Source organism: Leptonychotes weddellii, chromosome 5 (assembly GCF_054177405.1).
Source record: "Leptonychotes weddellii isolate Sample4059 chromosome 5, ASM5417740v2, whole genome shotgun sequence".
NCBI classification, from domain to species: Eukaryota; Metazoa; Chordata; class Mammalia; order Carnivora; family Phocidae; genus Leptonychotes; species Leptonychotes weddellii.
In genome coordinates, this window is record NC_138373.1 from 13,727,208 (window position 1) to 13,742,065 (window position 14,858).

A 14,858-nucleotide genomic window follows, 5' to 3' on the forward strand; every position below is an offset into this window, starting at 1 on the left:
GGGATAAGACTTTTACTGGTTTTTATTCTTTAAACTTTTAGCCACTCTCTCATTAATGTTTATCCTTTAAGGGGCGCCTGGGTGGCTCAGTTGGTTAAGCGGCTGCCTTTGGCTCAGGTCATGATCCCAGAGTCCTGGGATCGAGTCCCGCATCGGGCTCGCTGCTCGGCGGAGAGCCTGCTTCTCCCTCTCCCTCTGTCTGCCGCTCTGCCTACTTGTGCTCTCTATCTCTGTTAAATAGATAAATAAGAATCTTAAAAAAAAAAAAAAAAGTTTATCCTTTAAGTATTAAAGGGAATAAAAAATGAATTACTCTTTATCTGGAAGCATGTGTAGCTGCCAATGCCAGGAGGGAGGGCCAAGAGTGTAAAAAGGAAGAGAAGGGAAGGAAAAAAAAGAATAAAGGGGGGGGTGGTGGAGATTTCTCCCACACTCTTTGTCCTACAGTGACCCTTAACTTCCTAGCATCCTTTAAGCCTGAAAGAAGTTTTTTGGGGGGAACGCTTTTGAACCCCCCACCACGTGTAGTTAATTCCATGACTTGCACTGCCTGAAAGCCTAAACGAGGAGATCCCGGAGAAAATAACCTAACAGGAAACCCCCCACTGTATTAATTCTTCCAGTAATGATTTCCCGCCCTAGTCTGCCTCCTGCTGTCACTTACTTCTCACAGTCCTCAGCTAACTGCTGTGTGTCTGCCGTCCAGGGCTTTTACGTGTCATCAGTAGGAATAATGGGCTGAGTGTGGGTACTCCATCTCGGCAGAAGTCTGGTTTTATCTTTAATGAAGTTTTGAAAACAAAGTAAGCTAGCCCTCTAAGTCATGATTTCTCAACACTGGCACCAAACAATATTTTAGATTGTATCATCTTTTTTGTAGGGAACTGTCCTGTCCTGAAGGATGTTTATCAGCATCCCTAGCCTCCACCTACTAGATGAGAGATGTCAACTGAAATGGAAAATGCCTCATTCAGTGTATTTATCAACAAAACTGACAGTGCTGATTAGTAGCACATGGGATGATTTTGAGAAATTTAACTGATGTCTCCATTTTTAAGACCACTGTTATACATTGTCCTCTCTGGTTGCTCCTGTACTTAGGCTAACAAGGAAGAAAGTGATCATATGACCTTTGACCCTCACAGAATGTATCTGCACTCGGATTGGCAAGATATGGGGGCTAAGATGAGAAAAAGTAAGAAGGCCTTTATAATTCTGTGGCCAAATTTCTACTATCAAAACATCTCTTCAAACTCCAACTCAGATGATTTGAGAAAAGTTTCACCCCTCAAAATCTATTAACAAACTATTGATATACTCAAGTCCTCTTAGTTCTATTTTTAAGCAAACAATGGTCTGGTTCTTGTAGTTTCTGGTTTTACAAGGTCTATCCTATGGCACTTCAGAAAAGAGTCCCAGACATAAATTTCTATGAAGTACTTTAAACATAAACCAGTTGGTCTTGAACTTGGCAAGAGTCTTCGGAAAAAAACACAAGTACAAGGCCCATATCCAGGCTTCTCACCTTCAATCTCTTATGACGTTCCCTGAGCAAAAGGTGGGAGTGGGAGTGGGCCTTGACCCAAAGGAGTCAATTCATGAAACCTACAACACAGCCTTGCAGAAAAGCTTTGAACAACAAAGATAACAGTATTTAGCTAGGCCAGACTCTGCAAGCGGAATTACAGCAAATAATTCATTTAATAAAGGAGTTAAAAAGCAAAGATATGCAAAGAGAAGCAGAACCTGAGAGAGTGGAAGAATCATGTTAAGAGCAGATGACCCAGTCCCTAGAGGGGCCGTGAAGCTAAGTTTCTGTGAGTGTCCTGCTTCCTTTCCTACCTTGATAAGCAAACCCTCCTTTCTTCCTGTAACATGAGTCTCTAGTTCTTATAACCAAAGGAGCCTACTTAATGGCTTGCCCCTGGCCACTGCCAACAGCAGCTGACCAACTTTCTTTACCAGCAGAATTTCATTAACGACTCTAAACAGGAAAGTCTTTCCAACTCTTCTTAATTAAGAAGAAGCTGGCCAAGGTTGGGTATCCTCTCCATTAGGAGGAATTTGTTTTGGTTCTGTTTTTTTCTTTGTTTTTAACTTTTGTGGTATACTTCTGCTGAGCTATTCCTATGAATAAGAAACAGAAACCTTATCAGGTGCCTGGACCTGTCCAGGATGGTGGAGCCACATCAGTTCAGGGCACTTCATTTACACCTTAAACAAACCAGAAAAATAATCCAAAGTACATCTCTGATTAACAACCAATTAGAGAGATATTGTTTTAGTATGTAACTGTAGCAGGGGATTACCATGCCCCATCAATTCCCTTCCTTCCTCCAAAATTATTTTGAATATATAAATGCAACTGAGTTTTAAGAAATCTGCGCTTGGGGCACTTGGGTGGCTCAGTCGTTATGCGTCTGCCTTCGGCTCGGGTCATACTCCCAGGGTCCTGGTATGGAGCCCCACATCGGGCTCCCTGCTCGGCAGGGAGCCTGCTTCTCCCTCTCCCACTCCCTCTGCTTGTGTTCCCTCTCTTGCTGTCTCTCTCTGTCAAATAAATAAAATCTTAAAAAAAAAAAAAAAGAAATCTGCCCTAGCTAGGGTGCCTGGGTGGTTCGGTTGGTTAAGCGTCCTACTCTTGACTTCTGGCTCAGGTCATTATCAAGCCCCATGTCGGGTTCTGCGCTGGGCATGGAGCCTGCTTGAAATTCTCTCTCTCTCCCTCTTTCTGCCCCTCCTCCCCCTCCCCCCGCCCCAGTCACATACTCTCTCTCTCTCTAAAAAAAAAAAAAAAAGGAAAGAAATTTGCCCTAGCTGCATTTGACCTTAGTTTAGTTCAATACCCAAGAAATAAGAGACCCTGGTCACAGAAAGTAAAGGGGAAATGTAGTTCACCTGCTAAAATGAATGCTTCAAATTCATAAAACTAGCCCACTTATAAACTGCTTTTACTGCATTTCAATATGTCTTTGGCAGTCTGCATTTTAGAAATATTTTGCTGTCTCATATGGATTTATGTTAACTTCAAGGGAGAAACATCCAGATAAAAAAGCTCTCCATTTCACTGACCTGTGATTGCTTTCACCACCATATCAGATACTTCTGAAATTTCTTCATTAACAGGGACACAAAGCATCTGAGGTGTAACCCAGTGCAAGGCTCTACAAAGAGGGAGAGACAGTAAAAAAAAATTCCAAGAATGGACCACAGTCATTTGTCTTGTCATTTCCTTCAGTAAAGGAGAAATATGGGGCACCGCTGACTAATGAGGCAATCCTAGGAACCAGCACACTGCCTCTAAACATATTAGGAGCTCAGATGAAGTGACCAAAATCCTAAAATGAGGCTTCTCTTATCACAAGAAAAGCAGAAGACAATTTTACTGGTTGAAATGAGATTATACTGAGGCTGAAAAGACTGAAGATTTGAGAAGAATCTGCTGCTCCCTCTCTTCATTGTCCATCACCATAATGTCCATTTAGGCTCTGCCTTCAACTTCTGAGGCACACTAGAGGCTGTGTAAGAGGTCAACAAGCATGTGTCACCCAATCTGAATCCCTGAGTTTCCTGGTCACACCCTATCTTCACAGCAGAGATTCTTGCCTGACGAATGCTCTCACCATGCACATCAGTCCAAAGCCCATCTAGTTCCTTCGGGCTCCATGTGCAACCTTCCTAATACCAACTCCTCGCTTCTGGTGTGACACCATCAAGAAGAGATCTACCATTACCAGCCCCATTGTCGGGGAATCCTGTTTGGATTCCTAGGCCCCCTCTTCCAGAAGCACCTTAGCATGACCAGTCTTGGACCCATTCCCACATTTAGATGGCCTATTTCCTAAAGGTTTTGCTGCCATTGGAATACAGAGCCCTGGGGCTCACTCTACCGCCCAGGGAAGATGGAGTGCTTTGGGAAGTGTTATCAACCCAGTGCAAGTGGGAAGATGTGATCAGAGGAACAGCTAAATAATAAGCACCCCTGGTAGGGAGGAGGAATAATGACCCCTACTGCCTTCTATGGATATTCACAGCTTCTTGCCTGACGAGACATTATAATGAAATGAGAAAATAATGAAATTTCCTCCCGTTCCTTGGAAATTTTGGAGATTTGAAACAATCTCAAACATCAGATCTGCTTCTTATCTAAAGCTGCTTGGAGTCAGATGCATAAGCAAGAAGGTGATTTCAGCCCTTTCCTCCTATCAATTTACCATAGTCCTTTTCCTTCCGACACCATGAAGAAGCTGAGATGCTAAGGATGGTGGGTACCTTTGATGTTAGTTGCTGTCAAGGTTTGAAATGCAAGTGTCCTGTTGACCCACAACGTGTTCTCCTGATGGTAGGTAGTAAATACAAGACAAAGCAAAACAACCAACTACCTGATCCTTTTTTGAATAGCGAGATCTTTCTTCTCATCATCTGTAGTTTCTGGACAGAACACATATTTATAGAGACGAGTCATGATGTACTTTTCGATCTGATCCATTATCTTCTCAACTCTTTCTGAAGGCACTGAAATATCCAAATGGACATAAAAGCTAAGCTCTCAAGAGAAGGATGGACAGTTTAGGAGTATGTCTTCATAGCTTTTCCTATGTAGCAGAAAACTAATTTACTAGTAATGCATTAAATATACCCAGAAATAAAAGTATAAGATGTTACATAAAAAAATACCCTTTAAAAATTTACCTCAACTTTTGGGACTGCCTTTCACAGAATCACCACTTCTAACTGAAACTGTTTGGGCAGGACCTAACAGCTGTACGCCCTGCCAAGTGGGAACACCGCAGCGTGGGTCACTCCGCACTGCTACATTAGAGAAGCACCTGAAACTCCCAAGACTGAGAATGATGGCAATCGCTCTTTCATTTTTCTGAGGTTTACTATACAACCTTGGGGAGCTCTTAAGAGACGCACAGGTGGGGCTTATTTCTCAGATAGACATCTATGCTAAGTATATCCTAAAACCCAACATCAATGGAAGTCAAATTCCAGACAATTCTCTAAAAACCTACAGCTCTAGGGACGTCTGGGTGGCTCAGTCGTTAAGTGTCTGCCTTTGGCTCAGGTCATGGTCCCAGGGTCCTGGGATCGAGCCCCGAATCAGGCTCCCTGCTTAGCGGGAAGCCTGCTTCTCCCTCCCCCACTCCCCCTGCTTATGTTCCCTCTCTCGCTGTGTCCCTCTCTCTGTCAAACAAACAAACAAATAATAGAAACAGCTCTAAGTCTGATTCTCATTCCCCCCCACCCAATCTGAGGAATACATAATCATGAAAAATGACTCACCAAAATGGTGATTCCAAGATGGGCATTTCATTTAGAAGCATCCTAAGGGGTTTTAATGGATTCTGCCCCTACCCCAATGGGATTATTAAACAATGTTCAATAAATTACCCAACTGCTGTGATCATCTTGGAGTGATGCACACGGTGGTATTCAAAGGCCCTCTAAGGATAAGACCAGCTACCAGAATGTCAGTGGAGTTGTTTATAGGACAGAGTTGGCAAACCAGCCAGGCCATCAGAGAAACAGAGAAAGTTCTAACAGACACAGCAGTCAGACTCTGTACAATTACCAGCAATCCTTTTATGGCTGGCTAACAAAGCATTACCTTTTCCACGAGTCTGCATTCTTTCAGCCACATTCTGGTAAAAATCCTGAGTACACTCTGACTGTTCCTCAATGCTTAAATCCTGAAACAAAGGGACAAAGAGGCTACTTGGTAGCTGAAGAAAGATCATGCATAAAGCTCTAAATTTTACAAAGTTTCCAAAACCCACTCTTTGGTGCTAATCTCAAAAAGTACCTACCAATTATATGAACTCTGCAGAGGAGAAAAACCTATCCTTTAAAGTTATTTACAACTCCCATGACCTCTTACTTCTCTGTGTGTGTGTGTGTGTGTATTCTTATGTGGGTGTAATGCGTATTTTGACAATTTACATGTTTATGTACATTTCTATTTATCTGATCTACTTTGTCATTTCTCGTGGCTTTCTCACATTCCATTATATTAAACGATTTACTTAACCAGTCTACCACTGTGCATTTGGGTTCCTTCTCTCTTTGTCACTATTATGTACTGCAGCTATAAATAATTGTGTGGACTATTTCTCTTGGGTTATTTCTTTGTGATACATTTTCAAGAGTGACACTGACAGTTTAATAAATATGAACAACTTTATAGCTCTAAGTATCTACTGCTAGATACAATCCTCAGAAACTCCAATGTCCAGCCATTAGCCATATATGTGTGTTTATTTCTCCATGGCCCCTACAACACTGGGCTTTATAATTTTCCTTTAGGTTTACTGATTATTTAGGTATAATATGTATATTTATACCTTATTTTCTTCTAAAGAATAAAGTCTACATAAAATATAAACACAGTTCAGCACAATTAACCAGATGAAAAACAAAACATGGAGAGAAACACAAAATGGAGCTAGGAACAACAGAAAAATGTAGTCCTTGAAGATACAGAAATTAGTGGAGTCAACCCATACCTTTGTCTCTAACTAAACTTTCTAGCAATCATCACTAAGACAAAAATAATCACATAACTGGGTGTCCAAAATGTAAAAGTAAACTAACTCTTCAGATGAAATTCTAACACCAAACCCAGAAATTTCTCCCAAGGGTTCTCATAAAGAAGTCACTGCAGAAGAGCATGAATATGGCCTGGGACAAATTCCATAGGACTGTTTTTCAGACTGCCTTCACACAGGCCAATGAGAGCATAGAGCAAAGGCCCATAAGGCCCTGGGGAGAGCATGCAGACCCTGCTACTCCAGCTTAAATCCCAAAGTATGCCTTAGGGTCCAGACCGTGCCCTTCTGCCTTTTGCAATGTCTCTCCCAGCCATCCTCCCCTGGTTTGGGCCCTCGTCACCTCTCACCTTGAGTATAGCTGCTCTCCCCAACTGTGATCTCACTTTTCAATCTATCCTACACACCACAGTCCAACTGATCATCTCAGGTTCAGATCTGGGCACAAAATCAGATTATCATCTGAGCGCCACACTTCCAATGGCTGTCCATCGGATGGATGCTGAAGCCTGCATTTAGCACCACCCTCCATCCTCCTTCCTGCTTACCCTGCCAGGTTACCATTTGTTCTGAGGGTCTGCTTTTAGTTGCCCCACCTCTCTAACACTGTAAAGTTATTCTCTGTCTGCATTACTTTTATTGCTGTCCAGTCTTCCAACAGCTGTCCAAAGAAGGCTCTGTTCACACCTTACCTCTTCTAAGAAATTGTCCTTCATTCCCTTAGTCAAAGTAACTTTATGGGTCTCACAGGGCTTACAGAGCTCTTTGACAACCCTGACAGCTGCTCTTGGTGCTTCCTTCACTATTTATGTAAGAGCCATTTGGCTGAATTAAAATCGATCTCTTGTCTAGTAAGAACTCGGTACTAAGTAAATTTTATACATTTTGAAATGTTAAGCTTTTATTTATATTCACCACAATTTCCCAGTGCTGCTTTCCATTTTATCTTTTATTTTTCATTATGCAGCTTTTAAAAAAGTTAATACCGCTAAACCTTTTACCTGGTCCTTAAGAATAATTCTTAAACAGTTCAACTGCAGCTTGAAAATTGTTCTAAATTTCTCTACAGAAATAAATATCTCTACAGTTGAAATAAATATTCTAATCTACTTCACTGATTTACTTCTAAGTTTTTTCATGTTTAACTCTTTATTTGGCGGGAGTGTAAGGTGCACGGTATAGAATACAGACCGGAAGTAATCTATATACAAACTTCCCTGTCTTTTTCAGAAGCAGGTGGTAAAAGGCAACACTGTCCCTCTCATTTCCCCAGTTGTCACATAACTGGCTCCTGAGAAACTGAATTTATTTCTGGAATCCCTGGTTTATTTCACTGTCCTATATTTTATTTTTTTAATTAAAATCTCACCTAGTTGTGATGTCTTTCATTTTAGGATATATTTTGAAGTTGGTCAGATTTAGAAATCTCTCCTACCGAATTCCTGCTCCCCGCCCCACCTCACAAAAAGATTATACAGTATATATATATATATATATTTTTAGAATAAATATAACATTGTAATTTATATTTTTCTTAGTTAGATCCAATATACAATCCTCTCTTAATTCTTTGAATGAATTTTCCTAATTAAAGTGTTACTAATATTTAATGCCATTCATTGTTATTATCTTTAAAAATTAGTATTTTTTTTAAAAGATTTTATTTATTTGAGAGAGAGAATGAGATAGAGACAGAGAGAGCATGAGAGGGGGGAGCGTCAGAGGGAGAAGCAGACTCCCCGCCGAGCGGGGAGCCCAATGCGGGACTCGATCCCGGGACTCCAGGATAATGACCTGAGCTGAAGGCAGTCGCTTAACCAACTGAGCCACTCAGGCGCCCTAAAAATTAATATTTTTTAATACTGTGTTAGGCTCTTTAGCTTTTTATCACAGGCATGTCATATTGTAACTGAATTTCATGAATTTATCTTGTCATGTTACTAATTTTACACCCCTATTAGTACACTTGGATTTTCCTGATGAGATCATTTTTCCTGAATTTCATGAAAATTATATTTCTATCCACTCTAAAAGCACTTGCTGCATGATTAGAATTGCCGGCCACTGTACCAGCAAGTATAAAAAAATTAATAAAGGGGCGCCTGGGTGGCTCAGTTGGTTAAGCGACTGCCTTCGGCTCAGGTCATGATCCTGGAGTCCCTGGATCGAGTCCCGCATCAGGCTCCCTGCTCAGCGGGGAGTCTGCTTCTCCCTCTGACCCTCCCCCCTCTCATGTGCTCTCTCTCTCTCAAATAAATAAATAAAATCTTTAAAAAAAACAAACAAACAAAAATTAATAAAATGCTCAGAGACCATTCAACTTCAATGGGAAGACTGAATGCAAATAATTATAATATTCTATGAAAATTATAAACCAGAAGGACAAAGTGCCATGGGGCATATGGCAAATCTTTTACTTATCCTTCTTATTCCATCTATCTTCAACAATCTTCTCTAAATAGGTATGGGTAGCAGCAGTAAGTATTCTTGTTTCATACTAATATCCATGTGAGTTAGTAGTGATCTTTCTAGTAATGCTCACGAGAAAGGATGTCTCTTTCATGCTCTGTGGTGTGAACTCCAGCAGATCCACTGCTACTCTGTGAGAGAAGTCCTAATCCTACCCACCCACTCCTGCTGCTGCCTCTATGTGGAGGCAGGATGGGACTCTATCTAAGCACACTCAGTTTGTCCAATACATGGCATCCTTTCTGTACTACTTCCCAATGAGATTTCAAGCTTTTGTTTCCTATCTAGCCCTCATCTATGAATCAATCAGTAAATTTGTATTGTAAATTCTCTAAACTTCATCCCTGCACTAAATTAGATCACCAGACAAATATATCCATGGACTAAACAATTTTAAGTGTCCTGGGAGTATTTCTTCAGAGAACTAGTTTTAATACTATGCCTGGACTTTCATGTGGGTAATCATAAGCAGCAGCTACTTGAAGAACATGTCCATAAGAACATGTTTATAAATTCTAAATACCATCAAATTATCCTCTTCTTCTCTTATTCTTACTTTAAATCATTTTGTAAATCTTTTCACATCCTTTCATTAAGCAGAGTGGGTTTATTTTTTTTATTTTTTTTTTAAAGACTTTATTTATTTATCTGAGACAGAGAGAATGAGAGAGACAGAGAGCACATGAGAGGGGGGAGGGTCAGAGGGAGAAGCAGGCTCCCTGCCGAGCAGGGAGCCCGATGCGGGACTCGATCCAGGGACTCCAGGATCATGACCTGAGCCGAAGGCAGTCGCTTAACCAACTGAGCCACCCAGGTGCCCCAGAGTGGGTTTAAATAAACAAAAGGACTATCATTATGGAGTTTGTGAGATGAGACTTTTTTACTATTAAGACTGTAAATCTAATTTTATTTTTATATGGGAGATTCACTTAGCATTTTAACAGTAATATTTTTATTTTCCTTTATGATGCTATAATTTTACTTGTTATTCTTTCCGTTTATGTACCTTCCACAATAGATTATCTATTCTTTTCATCTACTTAGGTACCTTAGACATGGCTACCTTTCATTTGCACCAAATCTCAACACTTAGAACAAACTACATTAATTCTTCTGATTATTACTAGTACTCACTTCTAACTAAAAACTGTGACCTGTTTTACCTGTGGCAATGAATCACCTATTCCTCCCCTTGCTCCACACAATCACTGCAATTCTGTTACTATTCAGAAAATATCTTTTTATATTTCTATTTATATTGCACAGACTTACACTTCATTACGGTGTTTATTTTACAATTTAAAAGGACTCCCCTGCCACTCTGTCCTCTTATCCTGTTTTAGATTCTTTGTAGGACTTACCCTAGGCTATATTACAAACCTGTTTATTATCTATTTTCTCCACTAAAATGTGAGGTCCACAAGGGCACTGCTGACCACCATATCCTCAGTGCCCACAACAGGGCCAGGCATAGGGCTAGCGCTCAATTAGTTGAATGAAAGAAGAAATAAATGTGACCATCTATCATCGCCCCTCCCTTTATAATACTGTAAGAACACTGGGACACAATTCTACATAGATCTCTTCTACATATCTTGTGAGGAGAGCCACGGACTGCCTTTGTTCTACACTATCTTTTCAAGGATAGCTGTACAGAAGACAGAGATAGTGCCTCCCTCAAGTAAAAGGGCAGATTGTCTACTGTCCAGTATAATAATGTTTCCATGTGAGGTGGAGGTCAGGCAAGCTTACTGCCCATTATAAAAGATCCTCTCATCTAACGTTGCTCACTGCACCCACAGGCATTATCTGGTCTTTTCATGTCCCATGGGAACTGATACTCAGGGAATTGGTGCAAATGCTGATATATTCTGGATATGGCTACTGCTGTGAGTAATAAACTGGCCTTCTTTTCTGACCCAGGAGACTCATGTCTTCTGCCAGCATCCACAAAATGATGGCAGGCTAACTCGTTAAAAGTAGGGAAAATCTCAGATCCTTCACAGTTCTTTTCAAAGGAGCTAAACTCTGGGCAGGTATGTGCTGGTAAATTTTTAGGTTCTACAAAATTCCAAAATGTTTTTTTAGTTTTCTAAGAAAAATCACAGCCTAGCCACATAAATGAACCCCTTTCCTCAAGTATTTTTTTATTGCTTGGGATCATCTTTTCTATAATGTCTGCATGTAAATTCATCTTATTTTTCTTCCTAAAAATTTTTCCTTTGTAGTTTAAAAGTTTGACAAGCAGGTGAATTCCAATACTGAGAGGTATTCTGTATACTTTCTTAATTGTCTGGTTGAAATTTTTTCCCCCCAATCTGTTTTGAAAACTTTGACTATTCCCTAATTGTGTTTTCTATGTTGTTCATCTGAAATTCTCATCTTTAGAATTTAGAATTCCATGATTTGTTTTCTGGGTTACGTTTCTTTTGTACTGTAGTAACTCTGATTTATTTAGGTGTTAGCTTTGATGTCCATATTGTTTGAATTGCTGGTTCCTGTTGCCTTCAAAAAATTTTTTTTTAGGAAAACAAACATATTAGGGCTTTAATCCTCTTAAATAAAATTTTAAAATTAAACATTAACATCTCAAGTAGACCAAGCATGTGGTTCTTTTGAGACAGTTCATCTTACCAGGGAATATACCCTGAGGTCATTAGTAGCTAGCTGAATACAGATTTAAACATTTCTACATTTTAGATGAACAAAACAGGGCAAAAGTAATTGATTTTTGTCAAATTCAATTACTGGCAAAATAAAGGTGGTGAGAATTGTTAAGGTACATGTGTTCCTTTCACATCTCTAGGGAAAAGCCAATAGTTGATCATTTTTAGCAGCTGGCTAGTTACTAATTACAAATGAGCTCACTTACATTCTTTACAAAGGTCATCATTAAATTTTTTTTAGCAAGAAAAATGTAATGCAGTGGGTACTGGGCTAAATACTCTGGTAACTCACATGCTACAGTGAGATGCAGAAGAACCACAGTACAGCCAAGCACGGCCAAGTAACCACACAGAATTCCCAGACAGTGTATTCATTTAAGATACCTTGATGTCAGCAGAGTTTGAGCTGATACAGCTTATCCATGATACTCGAGCTCTAGTAGCGTCCCACTGGCCTCTGCTCTAAGTATGTGAAACTATTAAACATGGAATCCTATAAATCAATGAACAGACTCCTCAATTAGAGTTCATTAATGCAACTGCATGTTTAGCCACTTGGGTTTTCCAACAAGGTTTGGGGAAAGGTCAAAAGTACTCATAGATAAGATGCCCTTCAAGCATCTTTTCAGTCTTTCAAGAGTTATAGCGGCTAGTTAGAGGCAGCTAAGCTTCTTTCACCACACCCACCAAGGTAGGTCTTGGTGTGTGCCCATCAGTTTCTACCTCACCTTGGTAACCAGCACCGCTGTGACCAGCTCTTTCCCTTCAATAAGAATGCAGAACAAAGCCTCACACCTGTAGGGTCAAACTTGGCTTTTTGAACACCTGAATGTGGACTTCAGGCATTACAAGGCTCTTCTATAGGTTCTTCCATAGATTTTACAGAGTTATCATCTTTAATTTTTTCTTTTGGAACACACATTTTATTGCTTTCTCCAAAATGCCTACAACCTCTAGCAAGTCCTTGCAGAATTCCTAAATACCATATAATTTTGCCTCCTCTGCAACAAGTTCTTAGTATCTGCCAAACCTCGCATTTATTTTTCCATCGGCTCTTTCAGTTGTTCTTCTAACTTGACCTTCTCTTCCAGGAGTATCTTCTCTGTAGAGGAAGTATCTCTCTTCTGTTCCATTTTGACTCATGTCCTCTCTTCCATTCTGGCCACCGTTCTTTTGTTTTGTAGCCGTGCACAACAGGAGAGGGCCTGAGAGGCGATGCCAAAGCTGGGAGCCTGTCTTGCCGGCCTCACCCACTGAGGGTTCAACTCCATAATGTTTTAAAATTTCTCTCACATATCACTGTATTCTTCTATGTATGTTCTTATTTTATTCATTCATCACTTTCAACATAGTTTACCAACTCAACCTTTTATCTACTTTTAGTTCTTATGATATACAGATTGTACCAGCTCAGATGCTTTCCCATTGCTTGTCACCTCACTTCTCATCCTTTGTGCTTCTAATTTACAATTGTGTCCTGGGTTACTCCCCCATGCCCGTTCCCCAATTTTCTTAACCACGATTAAAAGCCTATTTTGTAATTAAAGTTTCTTTGTCTTGGATACATATTTCTCCTCTCTTAACAGTAATTACATAGCAGGGCAAACTACACCTTGTATATACACATAGTTTAGAATAGTGAAGTCATTTTAAGGTACAGGAGGACATCTATCTTTCTAGAATTTATTCTGAGGAGAAGAAGGTAAATGAAGATACAGCCACATTTTAAACTATAATTTTTTTCTCCTTTCTCAGGTTTAGAAAAACAGTTTTTCAAAGAGAATTAGTATGGGAAATTTTTTAAATTTATATATGTAATAATGTCAGAATTTTATAGAATGAATGGCTGGGAATAGAACAATGAAAGTAGCAAGAGGTCTTCCATTGTGTTTGAATGCTTCTTTAATAAGGGAAAAAACATATTTGAATGACTGCTAATAAAGGAATCTTTTTTAAAAAACTGTATTGAGAGGGGTGCCTGGGTGGTGCAGTTGGTTAAGCATCTGACTCCTGGTTTTGGCTCAGATCGTGATCTCAGGGTTGGTGAGCCCTGTGTCGGGCTCTGCAGTCAGCATGAAGTGTACTTGAGTTTCTCTTTCCCTCTTCTTCTGCCCCTTCCCTCACTCTCTTGCTCTCTAGCACTAAAATAAATCTTTTGAAAAACTGCATTGAGAAACCCACAAAATTCACTTATTAAAAAGCTTTAATGTCCAATAAATTAAAGGGTATGTGTTTTCAGAAGTAGAGGGTAATACAGGCTACGCTTTCAGAATAGGGGAGTGTTTCCGAAGGATTTATTAGTAATTAACAAGGGCAGGATTTAAACAATTTGAGCAGCAAAAGTATCTCTTTGATTTAACTGCAGTCTGTTTTGTGTGTGTTTTGAAAATGTTTTCTTTTTTTTAAAGATTTTATTTATTTATTTGACAGAGAGAGACAGCGGAGAGAGAACACAAGCAGAAGTGGGAGAGGGAGAAGCAGGCCTCCTGCTGAGCAGGGAGCCCGATGCCTGAGGGGCTCGATCCCAGGACCCTGGGATCATGACCTAAGCCGAAGGCAGACACTTAACAACTGAGCCACCCAGGTGCCCCTGAAAACGTTTTCATATAAATAAACTTGGGGAAAAATTCTTCATTTTTTGGCAGGGATCTCAAGTTAAAAAATAGGGTTTTCTAGTTATGATGGAAAAGGCTAACATCTAGTTGGGTCTCTGTAATACTTTTAAAATTACCCTGGGCACATAAGGTTTTGTCCAAATGACAAAGAAACCTATACATCCTTCATTTCTTTGGTGACCAGATACATCCTGGAATCCATGGCCACTCTTAGGCCTATTTAAAGCTTGGTTCTTACAGTGAGATTCTTAAATTCTAGTTATTTTTGTAATAATAAGAAGTTTAAAAAACTAAACCTTGTAAATTCCTCTTAGCTTCTTCTGTATATGCTACCCCCCCATAAAATTTAAATTCTTGCTGGGCGCCTGGGTGGCTCAGTTGGTTAAGCGACTGCCTTCGGCTCAGGTCATGATCCCGGGGTCCTGGGATCGAGTCCCGCGTCGGGCTCCCTGCTCTGCGGGGAGCCTGCTTCTCCCTCTCCCACTCCCCCTGCTTGTGTTCCCTCTCTCGCTGTGTCTCTCTCTGTCAAATAAATAAAATAAAAAATCTTTAAAAAA

At 40.1% G+C, this 14,858-nt stretch overlaps 1 protein-coding gene and 1 pseudogene across 3 annotated transcripts in view; both read right to left on the reverse strand.

The window, feature by feature from the left end:
- The window catches only part of RABGEF1 (RAB guanine nucleotide exchange factor 1), a 32,247-nt gene that overhangs the window by 7,589 nt on the left and 9,800 nt on the right, over window positions 1–14,858 (reverse strand). The window contains exons 2-4 of one of the 3 annotated variants that reach the window (XM_081819633.1): window positions 5,615–5,696; window positions 4,383–4,515; window positions 3,073–3,164 (exon numbers count right to left, since the gene is read on the reverse strand). In XM_081819633.1, the coding sequence (XP_081675759.1) occupies window positions 3,073–3,164; window positions 4,383–4,515; window positions 5,615–5,633 (244 nt within the window). In that variant the 5' untranslated portion in view covers window positions 5,634–5,696. Of the gene's footprint in view, window positions 1–3,072; window positions 3,165–4,382; window positions 4,516–5,614; window positions 8,639–14,858 lie in introns of those variants that run through there. The other 2 variants (XM_081819632.1, XM_081819634.1) reach the window with 2 other exon arrangements.
- Window positions 12,350–14,858, reverse strand: part of LOC115939741 (grpE protein homolog 1, mitochondrial pseudogene) — a 5,378-nt pseudogene continuing 2,869 nt past the window's right edge.